The following is a 20,398-nucleotide window of genomic DNA, read 5'->3' on the forward strand; positions in this document are numbered from 1 at the left end:
GAGGAAAAGAAGAGGTAAGGGGTGAACGTCATCCAGTCTGAATGAAGGAGAAAGAACAAGTGAGATAACGAAGCCAGAAGACAGAAAGCGGTGGGCCGCAGCAAGGGACAAAATGTGTCAGACAAAGTACCGAAGGTCAAAATCCAGGCCATCTGGTTACCAGGGGAGTAGGAGGGAAGGGATATAGGGAGAGGGAGGACATGAATGGGAGAGATGTTGAGGGCTAGGACCCCCTCCCTACTCTGTTCTCATAACCTCATTCATTCCCTCAACCCTCCTTCCTGATCCCTCTCAGGCTGCTCCGCTCTTCAGTTCTGACCCCATTTCCTCAGGATCTCGTTCCCTGAGGAGCCGGGCCTGACATTTCAGACAGAGGCTGAGGAAAGGAGGTAGGTCGGAAAAGAGACGCTGTGCGTCTGCGTCATCTTATTTTCTGTTTTTTTTATTTTGGAACCCAGGGGTCAAAGATGTAAGCATTTAGACATTTACCAGGAAGTTCAGAGAGAGTCCCCCGGGTACCAAGGAATATTAAGACTTCTCTATTCTCTGCTGGACAATTGCTACTGAGTATCAGATGCTGGAGGGTAAAAATGGTGATTTGGAATTCCCAATCTTGTTGGTTATTGTGGCATAAATGCATAGGACAAGGGTCAAAGTGCCCTGGAAGTAGGGCCTGGCAGCACCGTCAGAACTGGAAAGCTTCTCTCAGCTATGACGACCCCAGCCTTCTCTTAATTCAGTAGTCAGCAGGATAAGGCCTCCCTGCTGATCTTCTGATCTTCTAGAATTCCCCAAGCCTTTCCTCCTTGGTAGTCCCCCAGTTTCCTGCAGCTTTTAAGACCCCAGGCCTTATAGGGACTGCGTGGGGAGTGGCTATACCTCTGACTCACATCTATAGGAAAAATAACTCCAATCCCTTGGGTCCTCATGTATTTGTGACAGTTGTGGACATCCCAAGAGCAGGCTGGGATCGAGGGACTGAGCATTTGCTATTGGAACCCTCTCAGGCAAATAACTCTCCTATAGATGAAAAACAATTTATTGATATCCTTGGTGTATATAATCCTCCACTTTTGATGTTTTTGAGTGCCTGCCTTTGACCCAAAGTCCCTGCCCAAAGTCCCTGAAAGCAGGAACCAGGTTATGTCTCAATTGGAATAGCGTCTAGCCCAGTGCCACTTCTGCACACAGGCTTCAAGACCTGCTGGGCTGTGAACTCCAGGGTAGGGAGCATGTCTCTGAACAATATTGTCATTCCTTAGTGCCTAGCTCTGTGTCTGGCACATAGTGGTCATTTCAATAAATTTGTGACGAGTGAATTAATTAATGACAATCACGTTGATAAGGATGACGAGGGGACAGCAACAAAGGTTTTCCTGCAAGCTAGAAGATGCTTCGTAAGCCAAGGCATCTCCCCTTAGCAGCACACGGCGTCCCCAAAGCCTTGGCTTCTTTTATTGGAGGAACAGACAGGAGTTGATCTTCAGATGAGGTCTTTATCCTCCCATATGTCCATGCCAGGAGAAGCTATCAGTGATAGAGAAGGGAATAAGAGACAGCTGGTTGGGCATGATACCTGGGTAAGGAGAGGACAGGGATCTCCCACGCATGCCTGCCTTCTCACTCCTCCAGCTGGGTCAACTTTAGTGTCTTTTGCCAGCAACTTATCAGGAAGGACCATGACTCTCTGGACTCAGAAGATCCAATTCTTCAGCTGTGCTACCTCCACTGGCTCTTCTTCCACTGTCCAAGCCCTCAATTCCTGGTACCTTGGCTTTCGAACAAAATTTAAACACCATGTCCTTGAGACTAGCCACATTACCCTTCTCTCCAAGGGAAGAATGCATCTATCCAATAATACGCCATTTTATCTTTAGAACAACTCTGTGAGGTTGATGGAGCAGAGATGATTCTGGCATAGAGAAAGGAAGCCACTTGCCCAAAGTATTTCAAGTTTCCTCATTCCAGGGCTTTTACCTGTAACACATGCTGTATGACCCAAGCAATAAAAATCACTTGTCCTCTCCTAAGACTGCCTGAGAATTTACATGTTGAGGGGTCCTAAAATGGAATAAGTTGTCAGGCAAGAATAGATTTCAAGAGACCAACTAGTTCACCCTTTGGCTGTCAGGTAGGCCAATGGTCTAGAAGTTGGTTGGGAAAGTACTTGAATCTGGAGTCAAAAGACATGGGATGTAAGTCTGGGGTCTGCCATTTACTAAGTGGACAATCTTGGGCAAGTCATCTAGCCTTTGTGACTTAGCCTTCTGTAAAATAGGGTCAATAATATCTGCACTTTCTACCTTACATGCCTATTGTGAAAATTAAATCAGATGACATAGGTGGAAGCTATAAAGTACTAGACAAGTGTTAATTTTAACATCTCAGCCAAATTTGCATCTTTGGAGACTATGTAAAATATAAATAGTAATCCTTCTGTGTTTATAAGAAAGTTTTATAAGAATAGAAATTAGGAGTTTAGCTCTGGAGTCAGGCTGCCTGAGTAACCTAGGACATGTTACTTCTTTCTGAAGCTTCCTTAAAGAGGAGATGATAGGGGCCGGCCAGCAACATAGTGGTTAAGTTGGCATGCTCTGCTGCAGTGGCCCAGGGTTCATGGGTTTAGATCCCAGGGACAGACCTACATACCACAGTGCATCAAGCCATGCTGTGGTGGCGTCCCACATACAAAATGGAGGAAGATTGGCACAGATGTTAGCTTAGCAACAGTCTTCCTTAAGCAAAAGAGGAGGATGGACAACAGATGTTAGCTCATGGCCAATCTTCTTCACCAAAAAAAAAAAGAAAGAGAGAGAGTGATAAGAGGAGATGGTACCCATCTCATAGGTGTGGCCATGAGCATTAAATGAGATAACATATGCGTAGTGTTTAACATGTACCTGGCATGGAGAAAGAGACTCAATGAATGTTAGCTGCTACCATTACTGATTTTATTAATGAAGATGTGAGACAGGGAGGTCCAAGAAGATCTGATAGAGATCTGAGCTGGGAATCAAAAGGCCTCACCTTTTTGGGCCTCAGTTTCCCTACTTGCACCATAATAAGAATCATGGTTTTCTTCTTCCAGATTGTCACCACAATTTGAAAAAAAAACAAAAAAAGTAGATGAAGACTTTGAACTAATTGGAATGGAGGAATGTTGTAAATTGTGAGATTTTTAAACTAAGTAAAGTTTATAAAGACTGAGTTTTTATTAATTTGTTAGTTTTTGTTCGTTCCTATCTGCCTTTGGTAAAGTTTTCCTCTTCATGGAAAAGGAGTACAGCATTTCCCAGTCAATAAAAAAGATTTCAAATGTCAGATCTTTAAGTAAAGTCTTCAAATCTGCAAGAGTACACTCTTTGCAGACAAAACTTCTCTTCAGGATGTCCCATTACCTCAACTCATTCTTTGTATGTAGGCTGAGTTTAATATACAACCAACTCCTGAATTTCCACTTTGGGTATTATCTGCTTTCACTATTTAATCACAGAATGACCTCTCCTTGCCTTGCAGCACGCTCCCAGAATACCTCCTTTTCTCTGATTAGTTAGTATGGCTTCAGGGAATACCTTCATTTTAACATTAAACTGGGCAAAATAGAAATAGAACGATAAATCTGTAGCAAGATCAAAAATAGAATTCATAGCTAAATATAAATCTGAAGGGAATTATCCAATTATTTGGATGGTCCCTTATCGCAGACAATCCAGGGTTGATTGCCTTTTGCTTTTTCCATATATAGAACAAAATGGTTAATAAATACCATAAGTAATAATTTTTTCTTTTGAAGAGTAATAATTTTAAATAGCAACTTAACTGCTCTTTTCTTTCCCAAATGTCTTCATATATATTATAGCATTGATTTTCACAACTGCATGCATTCTCTTTGGGGACCACCCAGTCTCATTTTGACTTGTAGGTCAGGGAGCATTAAACTGGGAAGACCAGGATTTACTAATGGAGTCACTGCAAATTTGGGCAAGTTTCTCAGTCACTTTGTTCCTTCCACTCTGCTGAGCTATACTTGGAATGGGCGACTCGGAAGGGAAATTCCCTGCTCCTTTTCTGTCTCAATTTAATTTACAGGCTAGCAGCTGGTTTTTTTGGTTGGACCAGTACCAAGTAGAGACTTGGAAACGTGGAGAAAAACAAATGTGGGTGTCACATGAGGCACGGTAGCCATTAAGTGCACGAATATAATGCAAATCGCATGCAAATATATGCAAACTTTCTATTAATTTGTAGAGTCTTAGTTTGGAGCTTGCAAGCAGCACTGAGATCCCATGAGGATTCAAAACCAATGTTTTTAGGTTTAACCAAAAGTAATGCTTTTGAAGTTATCGCTTTCTCCGTGCTTGCCGGGACTCAACTGCTGAAAGTTTGACACTCTTCCCTACCCCCATAATATTTCACTCATGCTTGTAGGATGGAAATCTTACACCGGCCCCGCCCCCGCTCAGCCTGACGTCACGTGACAACGTATTTGCATACTACCTGGGACTGGGTGTGACGCTCCCCTTTTCTGCGTGTTCTCATTGGTGGCGCGGGAGAACCAGCCCTCTTCCGGATGGGCCAATCAGTGGCCTCTCGGACAGAGGAAAGCAGGCGGGGGTGGGGTGGTAGATGAAGTCTTGGGTTGGCTCGCTAAGCATATTTACCAATCACCTTCGGGAAAGAGAAGAGCAAGCCGAGGATTGGTTGGGAGGAGGGGTCTGGAAATCCGTAGGCCAATGAGAGCTCTGGGCTGAGGGGGCCGGTCTCCGCCCCGTAGGGCAGATAAGCAGCCGCAGCGGGGGTTGGGGGGCTGTGTGGGGCTCGCTGTGGGGCCGAGGCAGGCAGGCGGTCGGGCGGGCCATGGCGGGGGCCGCAGCGGGCGGCAGAGGCGGAGGTGCCTGGGGGCCGGGGCGCGGAGGGGCCGGGGGGCTCCGGCGGGGCTGCTCTCCCCCAGCCCCCGCCGGCTCCCCCCGGGCCGGGCTGCAGCCGCTCAGGGCCACGGTCCCCTTCCAGCTGCAGCAGCCGCACCAGCGCCGGGACGGGGGTGGCCGCGCAGGTGAGCCGGGCCTGGAGCGGGTGCTGGGGGAGGAGCCGTTGGGGGAGGGGGGTGCGCGTGACGGGGGGGAGGGGTACGGTGAGAAATATGAGGGTGAAGAGGATGGGGGCGAGAGAAGAGAAAGGGGGTCGCACAGAGTCTGCGAGAGCGGAGGGAGCGAGAACGAGGAGCTGTGAACGTGGGGTGCACTGTCCGGACAGAGTGTGCAGGGAGTCGGGGCCAGGAGGTGAGGGGAGGGTCCTGGCAGATGGAGGCTGGCTTTAGGGGCGTAACCGAAAAGTGGGCAGAGGTGTCGTGTGGGGTTGAGTGGAAGATGCAAGGGTGGCAGCGAGGTGTGAGGAAGGAGTGAGTGGCGCCTGATGGGGGCGCGCTATTCAGGACTGGCGCTCGAGCGAGGAGCCGGTGGGCGCTGGACGTCGGCACGGGGAGGGGGAGGGGCATGGAGCGGAGCCCCGTGGAGCCATGTGTTACTTCTCCAACTTAAGGTTGGCTCCAGCATCCCGCTCTACAGCTCTGGAGTTCCTTTCCCCACCACTTCACGTGCGCTTCCCTTTATGCCACCTCCTGGAGCTGATTTCATCTCAGTCGTTGGAATAAGTTAGTTTAACGGCTTTTTCTGCGGTACAGACGCTCCGCTCAGATTCCCTACGTTCCTCTTGGTGTAGCGCAGAAGTTGTATGTTCCCAGATCATTGATTTGCTTAATATGGCTGTCTCATTCCAACCATAGTGTGTGTGTGTGTGTGTGCGTGTGAGCGTGTGTAGGACCTGGGCAGTTTGCCCCCTGCCTTTCCCTCCTCCCCCGACCTTGGCTGTTTTGTGCTGGGCATTGCCAGCCAACGTGGCAGTGGGGTGAGGGCTTCAATCAAGTACACTGTCGCAAATACCCCCACTTTCTGAACAGCTTTGAAACGGTGTCTTAATAGCAGCTTGATGTGGGTGTGGGGGAATTAGGGAGAAGCAAGCTTAACTTTGCTTTCATGCTCAAAGCTGTAATGGGTCCCCCACAAATGCAGACAGTTGGGAATGGGAAAAGGAACCTACTTGCATGAGGAGGTTGGCAATAAGTTGAAAGTGAGACTTGCATTTGATTCACACCAGATGTGAAAAGATCATTGCACACTTCCACAAAGCCTCAGAGTCTACCAAATGTACAAAAGTCATGGTCCTTGCCATCTAAGGGTGAATGGCATTCTCTAAGCCAGAGTTTCTTGAGCTTTTTGTGATTACTAAGCTTAGTTACTGCACATCCCCTTCCTGAAAGTATAGCTACTGCTGTGCCTTCCCAGGTAGGAATGGAATTAAGACGGTTTCTGAAGCAGAAAGTCCAAGTCTACCTGGACCTCATTGTAAATGTTAGCATCGCATCCTGGAACACAGAAACTTGGTCAAATCTGGTAGCAAGATGGTGACCGACTAGTAAAAGTCTGCCTAGAGTCTGGTGGTGTAGCGCAAGGCAGTGCCCAGACAAACTCGTGCTTATCATGAACTAGAAAGAAAACCGCAAGACTACAAATCTGTTGGTTTTGTTTGTGCTTCCTTGGAGCCCAGCGACGTTAGTAGAACAGCAAGCACCAGAACCTTAGTCACTTTTAGTAGAAATCGACAGAAATCCTGTCTGTGTAGTAGCTGTAAATCTATTAGCAGTCATATTTTAAGAGCAGTTATTTTGTGTCCACTGTAGAACTAACATTAAAAGGACAAAGACTGGTGGATGCTGTGGAAAGGAGAAGAGAGTAGGTTTGGATGACTGGGTTCTTTACATGGCCTGTTCCTTTTATAGGGCCAGGGGCCCTAAGATACTGATAAAATCATAGGAAGCTAGAGCTCTGCATAACTTGTTGGATGATTTAGGGCAAACTGGATGGTCTCTTGTTTGTGGCTTGGGTCCATGGATTATTTCCCCACCTAATAGTATCCCAGAGGCGTTAATAAGGCACTTACCTGGTATGTAGTGGGATTATCGATAGATTTTCAGTAAGGCAAGAGAGAGGAAAGAGTGGCCTGAGCCTGTGGACTTGTTTGTGGCCATACATTAAGGGAAGGTACCTGGCTTTTGGTTTGGCAATGCTTCAGGTCTTCTACATGTTGACTTTAACCTTTATGTGTGTTCAGATTGTTTCCATTCCTTGGCCTTGAGAAGTGGCAGAAGCGGTTTCCTCTAGGTCAGTAGGGTATGCGTAATAGAAGGAAATGCCTTGCACTCATAAACCCTTAAGAGAATGGCTTTGGGTGCCAGAATGCTTGGGTTTTGAGTCCAGGTTCTGTGATTTGCTAGTTGTGTGGCTTGGAAAAGCTACTTAACTTCTGTGCCTCAGGTTTCCTCATCTGTAACAGGTGAATAATAATGGCTACATCAGAAGAGTCAAATGAGTTAATAAAATACTCAGAACAGTGCCTGGTACATAGTAGGTGCTATGAAAGTGTCTGCTGCTTGTATGATTATTCTCTCCACCCGGCCAAGGTGAGAGCACTGTTGGCCAGAACCCATTGCCTTTTCAGGCTTCAAAGAGCAAACCCAAAGAGCAGCACCCATCTGAAACTGCAGGTTTCAGAATTTCAGGGCCTCCCTTTGCACTTTTATTCCCTCATCTTTTAAAATGAGCTTTCTAAACAGGCCTCTGAAACCCAACTGTTTGAAAAGGCATGTGAGCGGGGACTGGGTTTCGGGAACAATGAAGTGTCGTCACTGTTTCTGTCTCCCATCTCAAAGTGATGTAGTGCTCAGGGCTGTGCAGTTCTCTCGTCACCACACACCCTGTTGTGTTCTTGACAAGATATATTAGACCTTGTAAACAAGGGTTATGGTGTAAAGAGCAAGATTTACCTTCTGTGGCCGTTCATCCATAAGGGATGTCTTCAGAAAGTGAGGAATGGCTTCATTTTTATGACCCTGGGCTAGGGTTGTGGAAGGCAGGAGAGAATGGGGAGAAAAATGAAAGTCCATTCTAAGAAAGGTAAGAGCCACTAGTGGGTCATAGAAACCCAGGATAAATTTCTTACAGCAATTCCCCCTTTAAGTAAATTCTCGTTTGTGTCTTATGTCAATTGGAGGCTGCTAACTTTTATGTTCTTTCAGGACCACTGATGATGGGCACAACAGGACTAGGAGGTGAATTGTTCTGGGTTCCTGTCTTACCCTCCTGTTTAGTGTCTCTGTCTCTATATCCCTAGAATGAAGATAATGTTTAATCCAGTTGTGCAAATTCTTCTCCAGTGGACCAGCCCCACTGGGGCCACCTGGGTGCTGGGGGAGCCAAATGCTGCCTCTATACCTCCTCTGCCCACCAGAACCTTCTTAAACCAGGGGTTGGCAATTACAGCCTGCACGCCACATCCAGGCCTCTGCCTGTTTTCGTAAATAAAGTTTTATTGAGACACATACTCCTTCATTTAAGTATTGTCTGTGGCTGCTTTTGCACTACAGTGACAGAATTGAGGAGTCGCAATAGAGACCATATGGCCTGCAAAGCCCAAAATATTTACTATATGGCATTTTACAGAAAAAGTTGGCTTACCTTTGTCTTAAACAATGTTCCTGACCATTATTCCTATTTAAAGATCAATTTCAAATGTGTGTAGTATACACCTCCTCAGAAAATCCTAAGGGGGTAAAGAAAGCTAACAATTCTGTGTCCCCACTCATATTTTAGGGGAAAAGAAAAGGGGGTCATCAGGTTCCAGTCAGTTCTCAATCTTTGTGGAAGATCAGCACATGTGAATCCAGGCTACCCACCTCACTGTTGTCAGCTGACATGTGTTCAGTAGACATAAACTAATTTGGTTTTACAGAAAAGCTTAACTGTTAGGCAAATTTGCACCCCCTCCCTGTTACCCTTCTCTTAGACCTAACAACCCACAATTGCAGTGAACACATTTCAAAATCAGGTGGAAATTACTTTAGGCTTATCTCCGGTTTTGGACTTTTCTTGTTACCTGTTATTTTTCTGAACAGATCATTGAGAGCTGGCAGTAGGCGTGGCTGCCCCAAAATACTGGCTTCCCCACAGGGACATAGGAAGGGTTTATTTCACATGTCAATTAGGTTCTCCAGGATGGCTGGTTCAATGAATATAAGGCAGCATTGTTATTAGCAATGCTATTGGTAATTATTAAACTCCTTTCCTTGCAATGCTTTGAAAACTTGGTCCTTGGGGGATGGGTGTTTAGAGAGTTTTGGAACCACATGAAGGAGGTTGCTTATTAGAGACCCTGAGAGAAAGCCCTGATCAGACTGTGGTCCTTCTGGACCCTGGTGCCAGAAACAGCCTGGAGATTAGAATACAGTGCAGCTTTTCTATGCCAAGGAGCCATTTTGATATATTGAAGCTTGGGGGTGCAGTTAAAATCCCTTAGCAGCTACCGTTGTCCTCCAAAAACCTGTGATTGAGGCAGCTTCTGTTTGGGAAGCATTAAACACCAAGCACTTCCCAGCCTGACTCTGCTAACTTGCTTTTGACAGCTTTGCTGGCACCAGGCACATGGTCAGCAAAATGCACTGCTGAAGTATCTGACTCTTAAATGTTATCACTAGTGATGGCATCCTTGAAATTGGGGGCCACAGTGCCTAACTACTTTATCCTTTTGGTACCCAAAGGAGTCTGAGTCCATGTGTTCTTCAATATTTTGGATAGCAAAGGATTATATATATGAGAAGTTCTCCACTTGTGTAACATAGAGCTAGATATTTTAAATCATTTGAGGTCGGTGGAGGAAGGGTGAGAACAACAGTAGGGTGTGGTGGTAAGAGGACAGCATTCTCTCTGGTTCCAGATGCAGATAGATCTCTAGACAATTTGAGGCAGGATTGCAAAACTTTCGTAGTTATGGTGGCAGTATGAGTGTTGCCAGAGTGTTTGGTGGGTTTTAGTAGCCAGGGGACTACTTACCTGCATTTTCTGCCAGTTTATACTGAATGGGGTCATGTGCACCAAGGCCACACTATTCCTTGATCTTAATGGAACTGTTAGAAATCGAGGGGCCTCCTCCAGTTTCTTAAAACTCTCACATAGAGCCTTTGTGCCAAAGGATTCAAACTTTAGGGTGTGAGATATTCTGGGGGCAGGTCTGGTTTTTCAGTTCTTAGTGACACTATCACGTACGTCAAATGTTATTTGACACCAGCTCAAATGCTTTACTAGACTTACCTGGGCTTACTCGGTTCCACAGGTGGTCTGGAGCCCCTTAAAGGGGCTGGAAGGGACAACTCGGTGTTTCCTTTCCAGTTCAGAGCAAAGGTGGGTGCCCACCAGCAAGTTAGTTTAGTGAGAGTGAACAGTCTCTTCGTGGGTTAATAGAGTTACCTAGCTCTGAAATAGATGGAAGAGGGAGCAGGGAAGAGGGGAAGCAGAGGAGAGGTGAGTGGGAGATCTGGTCAGCTTTCCAGCCCCGCCTGAGTTGAATCTTCACAGAGGGCTCCATTATTTGGTTTGCAGGGTTATGAATTAACCAAACATTAGCTGAATCTATTCACATTGTTAGGTCAAAAACAAATCCTGATCTCAGAGAGAAAAGAGTTTTGGATTATATTTGAAGTTATGAATTATCTGTGCTCCAGTTCCTCTCCAGTCGTGTGAAGCTCGTGAAGGGGCCGTTGTTCCTGGGAACAGCTGTATGGTGGGAGGTTCTGCACAGCTGGCTGCTCACACTCAGGCCTCCAGTTCTTGGTTCCCCCTGAACCTCCTGGTCTGGAAACTCTTCCTTTGGCATTTTGCAGTCTCCTCCACACTTTTCCTCAGGGTCACTACAAAGCTGAATGCCCAGCTTGGAGTCATTTAAATGTTTATCCTCAGGCCTGAATAAGCCTCAATTGACTTTTACTGTGTGGGAGCACCACAGCCAATCAAGGGTTGCTTTAACGAACTTAAAAGAATGCTATCAAAGTATTTCATAATAGGAAAACTTTTAACTCCAGCCCCTGGGGAACCTGGAACTGAAGTCCGGGCTGTGTACAGACACTTACCCTGCCCTGCTCTGCTCACGAGCCCCAGACAGCTGACACTGGATGGATGGAGCGCCTTGGGCTCAGCCCTGCCTACACATTAGCAGTTCTTGCTTCCAGCTCCCTAGTAAAAGGGGTGGAGGTTGGGGATGGCCTGGGAAGACTCCTCTGAGGGCTTTGGTGTATCTGCAGCAGTGGGTCTGTGATCAGGAGTGGGGGAGTTTTCCCTCCGAGGCTGCCTGAATGTGGCTTCTAAGAGGACAGGTGGTATTTGGCAGGACAGAGGTTTAAGTGTGGGATGCATCTTCTCCGACCCTGAGCTCCCCATCTTGTGAATGGTGGGTGACTTTTGGCGGGGAACTATGTTAATAAGCATAGATCTAGTCTATCAACAGCTCTGCTACCTGAATCCCTTATCATCTGATCCTAAATGAAAACATGCAAGAGAGCATTGAGGTCTAACCTCCTTAAGAGGCAAAGGTAGGATTAAATATCCAACTCCAAAAGTGAATTACTAACATGTGCACAAGTGGATAAAATATAAATTCAAACTGGAGGAGGCGTAGAATGAAGAAATAGTCAATGTTAGTAGACTTATTTAGAGAATTACTAGGATGTTTCAAATAGGCTTTTTTTTTTTTTAATTGGCCAGTGTATAATTCTCCCTAAGGTTAAGTTTTTGTTCTCTCCCTTCAAGTTCAAAAGTGGCATTGATGTGTCCTTATCTGGTCAGCTGTTTTCTTTAACTTTCTCAAATCTCTAGTCTCTTCTGCCCCATGCTGGAAATTGTGTACCTGCCTTTTTAAAAGGTAGGCACCTCATGTTTCAAGTTCAAGTGCCATGGAACTCACCCTGCAGCTTGAACAGATTTGAGTGTTTTTGCAGAGGGAGGGCCGGGGCAGATGGGGAGTGTCGTGCTCAATAAATACTTGTTGGATTGAGTTGCTGGAAAGGCAGCAGGGGTGGGGAGAGTGAGCTGCACTTCCCCCAGGCTCACCTGAAATGGTCTCTCCCACTTCTGGTCCCCACACACTGTGCCCCCTTTATAATACCTCTCTGCAGCTACTTACTAGGCACCCCCCCCCCCCCCCCCCCCGAAGTGTTAGTGTTCTCTCTCTCTCTTTAAATCACTGGTCTCCTATTCATCTTGGTCATTGGGCTTGAAGCCCAGCTGGTAGCAAAGACGTGGCATTTCCATGGATGTCATTGCTAGGCCTGTAGGTTCTCTTCCCCACATACTTAAAGCCAGAGGGGGAGCTTGGGCAGTTAGTTACCAGGTCGAGCCATGGAAACAGCCAATGTTTAGGATTTTGTTATGATTTTGTAAAAAAGCCAGACTACCTGGCTTTAGGCTTAGATGTGGATATGGGTGAGAGGCCAAGGAGACCGAGATGAATGCTGGATGTCCTTACACTCCAGACAGATTTGCAGCGAATTCCCAGTGGTGCTATAATGTATAGCAAAGGCAAGCAGGCAAACGAAATTGGACCCAGCGACTTTTCTAGGCTAGGGAGGAGAATTGTCTATTGGCCCCAGGGTGGCTTCAGAGGTGTGATCAGCCTGGAAGCCCCCCTCTCCTAAGCCAGGCACCATCCTATGATACGAAGCACTGGTGTTTCTCCTTCTCTTCCCCCCTAGATTGGGGAAATGCTGGGAAGAGATACTCATTATCATTCCCCAAGCCCTGGACACACACATGTCATCCATGGAGTCTGTGTTCCTCTGCCTTTAAAGTTGCCAACCCCAGGCCTGGTGGCTTAGTCAAAATGGTTTTATAAACCTGCCTAGCTGGGGGTAACTTTGAACAGAGTAAAAATGTAACTGGGAGGAAAGAAAGGCAGCTTCTCTTACCTCCTCCTCCCTTCTCTCCTTCCCTACCCCACACACTGTCTTCCCTTTAGGAGTTTTCTGTGCTCTGTGTGTGTTTGATCGCCCACACGGCTTTGAGAGAACCACTGCTGATAACACATGCGCTCCCTGCCCCACACCTGCGAGCTGGCTGAAAACCTGTCGCAAGGCCCCTGTTTGGGGATTGTCTTTGTAACTCATGCCCATCAGATACGACATACAAACTGGGGTTGAGGGTGGAGGTGGATAGCGTTTGGCATGACAGAGGGGATGCAGCCAGAGAGCTTTCACAATATTACGGAGTCTGCCTTTAGAGATTGGGGAGAGGAGGGCAATATGAGTCACGTCATGGGGTGTGTGCTCATCTTAGTGCTGAGAGCAGCACCTGGACTTTTTCTCATTAGAACTGTAATCCTGAGTAGCTCTGTGTTCGCAGCAGAAGACTAAAACAGCTACATCCGTGGAAGGAAAGAGTCTGTGAATCCCAACTCTGGTAGGCCCCAGAATTCATCTGTATTTTTCTGGGAAGTTGAGAGTATAGATAGGTTTAGTTTTGACAGTGTGTTGCATTTGTTTAGCTCTTTGTTGCTCATAGTCAGTACTCTCGAATATTTCTCACTCATCTTCACAACAGTCCTGCAGGTGCAGGTGGCATTTGCTCGTTTTTGCAGATAAGGAAACTGAGACCCACAAAGGAAGTGGCTTGCCTGAGACCGTGAGCCCATCCCAGGGCTCTTCCCACAGATGTGTGGAGAATCCGTTGTGAATTTCCTCCCAAGCTGGCATCCTCTGCTAACTGCCCAGCGCATGCCCAGCCTTTGTTTCTCTCTGCTTGTATACCTGTATTCCAGGAGCAAGAGTTCGTTTTTGTTCAGTTGACCAAAAGAGAATTGGAAAGGAAAGTGGACTGCAAAGAAGTCTGTTCCTTCAGCACCTCTTAAGTGACTATTCACATGGTGTGGCTGATTGGAAAGTGATGGTTATTACATTATATGTATGATGTGGTGGCTTTTGAGTGTTTCTAACTGGTTTGAGATATGCAATTTCCATATGGGATGAGAAGCTAATCAGGGATAGCTAGAGCCCAGGAAGCTGGCAGAGTTTTCCTGTCTCTGTGGGGTCATGGTCATGGTTACTGAGCTTGGGGCCATGTCAGGGAGATGCTCTTAAGATGGAGCTTATAGGAAAGGGTGTCTTTCTTATGTGGACTATGTGGAACCCAAAAAAAGCACCTGCGAATAAATGTGGATGGTGAATTCCTGTGGTAGGGAGTAGGTGTAGGTGACATTGCGTCATAATGACAACTTCGTCCTCCGTGTAGGGAACCCCTGGTGCAAAGCTCCCCCCAACTCGCCGTCATGCTCTACCTGGCATGTCTCCCTCTCCTAGCTTTAGGTTCACTGGGAGTGGCGTCATTGTGATACATGATAGTGCCTTCATGAGACAAGCATGTGCCCAATAAGGGGAATAGCGGGGACTTGAACTAGGGAAAAATCTCCATCTAGGGACTTGGTATCATCGAGAATTGCCTGGCCTGCTTCACGGAGGTTACCTAACCCTCCCGAGAGGGTTATGGGCAGCTCTTACCTCCTTACCTGTCTTACAAAACCAGACGTTGTATAGAATTCCTGAATATTCTAATAACTAATAATATGCTTACATGGAACCTCTCTTTCTCAGTTACTCCCAATTTCATAAGGTAAAATCCCATTATAACAAATATTATGCAAATGATTCTGTATAATAAAGCTATTTACATGGTTCATATAAATGGTTTGTTGTTGTTTTTTGTGGTTTTGTTTAAAGAAAAAGAAAAGAGTAACCAACTATCTTATGTAACAAGTACTTTTTCTGGTCCCTGTCCATGTAATGGTTCATCTCTAAACCAGAATGCTTGAGTGCTTGCTGTTTGCAGTGGAGGCAGGGAGAAGGGAGCAGAGCGGTGGAAGCATCGCCAATCAACAAGACCCCCTGTGCTTTCTCTTCATCTTGAACCTTCCACCCTCCGATACTTCCCTGTTTTCAAACAGAACACCACACAAAAACCCAACAAAGGATAGTATGTGTGTGTATCTGAATGTGAGTGTGTGTCTTGAGTGTGAATGTGGGAGAATGTGTGTGTGAAAAAAGTGCATGTGAAAGAAAGCAGGTGAATGAAGCACGTGGGGCAAACGTTGAATGATAGGTGAGTCTGGGTAAAGGCTACATTTGTTCTATGTGCTTTTCTTGTTCTTGCATCTGTACGTTTGAAATTATTTCCAAATAAAAAGTTTAAAAAATGAACATATATGAAACTAATTTGACTGTACCAGGAGTTCTTTAGCATGGCAGTTTTCTTCTGTCATCCTTATAGCATCTCTTATTCTCCCCATTTAACAGACGGAACAACTGAAGCCCAGAGAAGTTAAGTGACTTGGCTGAGTTCATGTAGCACATTGAGGCAGAGGCAGAATTTGGGCCCAGGTATTGACCTTATAGTAGGCTACCTCACAGGAGACTGCAGCTTGTCCTTACTGCTCGAGCTCGACGAGCTTGGCCTCAGATTCTGAGAATGATCGGTGCCCGCTGCTGTGTGTCCGAGCCCAGTCCCTGCCCCACACTGACCCAGCAGAGGGGTCAGCGGGGCTGCAACCGGCTGCTGAAACGCACTGAGTGTATTCAGGATGTCCAGGTACCTTCCAGGGAAAACTGCTTCCTTATTCTAAGAAACGCTCTTACTTTGCTGTTCACTCAACTCTCTTCATTTCTTAAAATACATGAAATTGGAAGGCTCTCTTGTGCCAGAGCTGAGGAGTCATACTACTTCACGTTTTTATGGTAGAGATCTGAGGGGGAAAGGAGTTGAGTTAGGTTTAGAAAGTGATGCCAGGTTATGGGCCGGGGCCAGACAGCTGTCTCAGCTGTGGGCCAGTCGGGTGGTTGTACCGACCGCCTCGTGAATGTACAGGAGCCTGAAGAAGGGCGTTTGTATGGTTTAGTGCGGCACGACTTACAAGTGGACAAGAGTTGCAACTTCATCCACAAAGGGAGGGCTTACTCTTCGTCAATGAAAACTGTCCACTAAACCACAGGGCCCAAGGAGGGGCGGGTCTGGTGATCACCACTCAGCAGGCAGAGGTGGATGTTCAGACACTGCTGTTGGTTCTTGGGCCCTTTTCTCTCACACGAGAAAATCTGTCTCTGCTCCTGGAAGGCACTTGAATTATTCCTGACATTTTTGCTTACTGATAACTTCTCCTCATCTTCCAGAACTGGGGTAAGTGAATGAGTCCTACTCTACTTCTTAACAGAAAAAAACCAATTTTCTCAAAATATTTAGTTTTAGCATGCATCCTTTATCTGAAATGCCTCCCCGCAGCTACCCTACAGCCTTAAGACTGGTTAAGTTGACATCAAAAGAGTTTTTTCATGGGCTCCAGCCAGTTATGTGAAATAGACCAATGAGTATTTATTATATTACTTTGTTGTTGTTAGTGCCGTTGAGTTGATTCCAACCCCTAGCGACCCTGTGGACAGCAGAACAGAACCCTGCTGGGTCTTTTTGCACCATCCCCTCACCTTCTAGTGCTATGTTAGACAATGCTTTGCTAGACCACAATTACTATATTAATACCCCAGCTTATATACTTAAATTGTTCATCTTTGGCATTTATCAAGCTATATAGGCTATCCCCACTATTCTCTGATTCTTCTTGGCTCTGTCCTACCCTAAAATAAGTGCCGAGTGGATGACATCCAGAATCAGGACAATATACGGGAGGATGAGGAAAGCCTGCCCCCAAATTCCTGTTGGGTTGTCTGCAGCTTAGAGGTCTGTGTTGGAGCTGCTGTGCAAATGGCCAAAGCTGTCTGCCTAGAGGGGACCATGACAACTGAGCCTTTACCTTTCTGTTCTTGGTGGCACGGATAGGATGTCTTGGTAATTAACATTCCAAACTGTTTCCCTGGATTGAATTCTCCTTTTGCTTCAGGAGGATAAGCCTTTTCTTTACCTGACTTATAAAAGCAGGTGACATTACTCCTAAGCAGCTGTTGATTTAAGAGCAGATACAAGGCCCATCTTATTCTGGGGAGATGGTATAACTTACCTTCCAGCGATGTGTGTTGCCATGCCCTCCTCTGCCTCTGGAAGCACATGGGGAGAGGTGACCTGACAAGGTATGACCTTATGCTATGAAGTCGTTAGTGGTCTCAGGCATACATTGATAGTAGGAAAAATCGTCCCACTGTCATACGTTTTGAGGCTCTTTCTGGAGGAGCCATCTAATCTTGCTTTTTAGACTAGGTTTGCCCTGGAGGCACTATATAACCTTTGAGCCTCCCATAGGAGGTCTGAGCAACCAGCAAGACCAGAGCTTCAGAGCAGGGGCTGCCCTGGAATGTTGCCCAGCACACTTCAGGGGTTTTCCACCGATAGGGCGCAACCTGGGAATTTGCCGCTGATTGGAGGTCAGGCTGGGTCAGTTCCAGAATGTCAGAGGCCAGATGGGGAACCACTAGATGGGATGTAGTGGTCTCCTGAGTGTCTCCTCTTTGAAGCTGGGGGGGACATAGTAGAACTTGAGTCAGGAGATGGAGATAACCAGAGAAGACTCTCTGCAAGTGGAACAGAATGGTTCGTGCAGGTTTTCAAGGCTGTGAGCATTGAGTAACCCTAATAGGATTTTAGACCCTGAAGGTGAAGCAAACTCTGTGATTATAACTTCCTGGCCTTGAGGAACATAACTCAGCAATTGCTCTTTGTAAGCCCCCTCCCTGCCCCCCAGCCCAGAGCAAACTGAACCAGAGTTAGGGTTAAGAGCAGAGGTCCTGACAGATTCCAACCTAGTGAGGTGTAGCAAGTGAGCAAACCTGCCCTCTGAGCTCTGATGTCTACTCCGTGGTTACTCCCAGCTTGCCCAGTCACGTGACCAGACCTTCTGCTTGTGGCTAGCCACAGGTAAATTGAACGCTATTTATACCCTCCTGCTGGGGGAAGGAGGTGGGAGAGATCATCTGGGAGCCCACAACACAGCTGTCTGATCAGCCTAGCTAAGGCAAATCTCCCTTTGACTTTGTCCTTCCCCTCCCTGAATTTATCTTGCCCCAGATAGTAGCACAGGCTCTGAACTTTCAATTTAGCTGAATTGATCAGTAGCCCTACCTTATTTGCCCGTTAATAGTTGGGGAATTCTAGAACTAGAGGAGGCTAAGACTCTTCTGGTGTAACCTGCTGCCTTCCGGGCGGTGAATGTTGAGACATCTAGGGGTATAGAATTATTTCTCCCTGGATCTGTTCAGGGGCAGACTCTGCAATCTCCCTCATTCAATTCCGATGAGCAAGAAGTTCTTCCTTTTATCTAGCTAGACTCTCCTAACTTTTTATTGCCCTTCATTTTTGCGCTACACAGAAAAAGACTGATAAATCCTAATTTATTTCACCTTCCTCCTAGGATCTAGCTACCTCCCCCCTAGCTATTTTTACCCATCTTCCCTGGGATCTCGCTGGTTTCCACATTCCTTTTGAAGAGCAATAATGGCAAATGAATGGCGGGGGGTGACTTGGCTGGATATAGCTGAGGTTATATCCAACACCAACTGTGTTTCTGGACCTATCGGAACCCCTTCATTCTGCCCGCAGTTTCGGTTTTGCTCCTGGGATGACTAGATACTTCTTAATTTAAAATCGTCTTCGCTTAGTGTCTTTATTCTACCTTGTACTGATTTACATCTTTCGATTCCTTGCCTCCAAGTAAGCCTCATTTACTGTTTCGTTTCTTCTTGCCCACCTTCTCTTTCCCCAAATTAGAAGTCCAAAGCAGTGACCCAATTGAATTTGACTACAGCCTGCCAAGATGGAAGCGCTAAAGAGTTTAGATCCTTGCTGAGGAGTGAATTGAATTTCTGTCTTCCCAAATCAAGCCAGTTCTTTTTTTTCTCACAACTTTATTTTGGAAAAATTTCAAACCTACAGAAAGGTTGTCAGCACAACGCACACACGTTTATCTTTCACCTAGACTCTGGTGAATCCAGGTGAAACACCACAATTTTCTGATCTCTCTTCTCTCCTGTGTATTATGTATATGTGTGTTTACATGTATACACATATGTGCATCAATAAGCACTTTTTTTATTGAGATAACGTTAGTTTATGGCATTATATAAATTTCTGGTGTACATCATTGTATTTTGACTTCTGTTTAGATTACATCATGTTCACCACCAAAAGTCTAGTTTTCATTTATAACCGTATACATGTGCGCTTTTACTGGCTTCACCCGCCACCCAGCCCCCTTCCTCCGTGGTAACCACCAGTCAGTTCTCTGTAGCTATGTGTCCGTATGCGCTTTTTCTGATAAACAATTTGAAAATAAGTTGCAAATATCATGACACTTCACCCTTCAGTGGCATCTCCTGAGTATAAGGACATGCTTCTACAGAATCACAATATCAGCATTACACCTAAGGAAATTATCCCATAATTCCATATCATCGAATATCCAGTTCGTTTTCAAATTTCCCCTGTGGTGGCTGTTTTTGTTTTTGATCCAGGATCCAGTCAAAGGTTCTCATTTAGTTATGTCTTTTTGAAAAGTCTATCTAGAATTCCCTTCCCACTCCTGTTTTTTTTCTTTGTTTTTTTTTGGTTTTGGTTTTTTAGTGACTGACTTTTGAAAAGTCTGGAGCAGTTGCCTTCCAGCTGTCTCACATTCTGGATTTTTCTGACTTTGCTCTTGGTGGCATTTAACTTGTTCCTCTATCCCCTGTGTTTCCTGCAAATGGGGAGTTAGAGATGGAGCCTGATTCAATTCAGGTAAAAGATTTTTGGCAAGAACATTTCATGGGTGAAGTTGTGTACTTCATGATATACCACTTTGGGAGGCACATAGTGTCAGAATGTCCATTGCTAGTAATGCTAAGTTTGGTCACTTGAGGTGGTGACCCCCAGATTTCCCACTGCAAAAGTACTTTATTCTTCTCTTAATAAGTGGTTTATGGGTGATACTTTGACATTATTTAAGTATTTTGTTCCCCACAATGCTTCTCTTGGTAGTTTTGGCATCCACTGATGACTTCCTGATTGGGATATTACTTTGGGAGTTGGCATAAAGCAAGTTCTGAATTAACACTAGTGGATGTGGGATTGACACGAGCAGTTCAAAAGAGGAACAAAAAAATTTTTCTTTTGGGTTTTGGAATCATTGGGGGGAAGGTATCAAAATGGGGCCACCAAATTCAGTCAAAGTCTAGGTATTTTTTGGGCTGATATTAAATTGAGTATCAGTTGTCCTGGTTCCTAGCAAGGGAAGGGAATAGAACCCTCCCAATGGGTGGAGTAGTTGCTGAACCAAGGCGGCCAGGCAGTCACCACAGTTGCGTCTGACAATGAAACACAAGGGTGGGAAATGTACTTTCAAGAGTCTTCTTTTGAGGAGAAAAGGCCGGCGTCTCAATTTGCCCTGTGGCATTGCAGAAATCAGTTCAACTCTATGTGAGGGCATGTCATGGGCCCACCAACCTGTAATGCCTTGGAAGCTCTGTCCCCTCTTCCATAGGAGAATTTATGAGAGTGTGTGG

At 45.9% G+C, this 20,398-nt stretch overlaps 1 protein-coding gene across 1 annotated transcript in view; it reads left to right on the forward strand.

The window, feature by feature from the left end:
• The first annotated feature begins 4,820 nt into the window (after positions 1 to 4,820).
• FAM117A (family with sequence similarity 117 member A) overlaps positions 4,821 to 20,398 on the forward strand; it is a 41,571-nt gene continuing 25,993 nt past the window's right edge. Inside the window, exon 1 of the mRNA XM_046675999.1 lies at positions 4,821 to 5,053. Coding sequence (XP_046531955.1) covers positions 4,858 to 5,053 — 196 coding nt within the window. The 5' untranslated portion in view covers positions 4,821 to 4,857. The remainder of the gene's footprint in view (positions 5,054 to 20,398) is intronic.

This window comes from Equus quagga, chromosome 11 (genome assembly GCF_021613505.1).
Source record: "Equus quagga isolate Etosha38 chromosome 11, UCLA_HA_Equagga_1.0, whole genome shotgun sequence".
NCBI classification, from domain to species: Eukaryota; Metazoa; Chordata; class Mammalia; order Perissodactyla; family Equidae; genus Equus; species Equus quagga.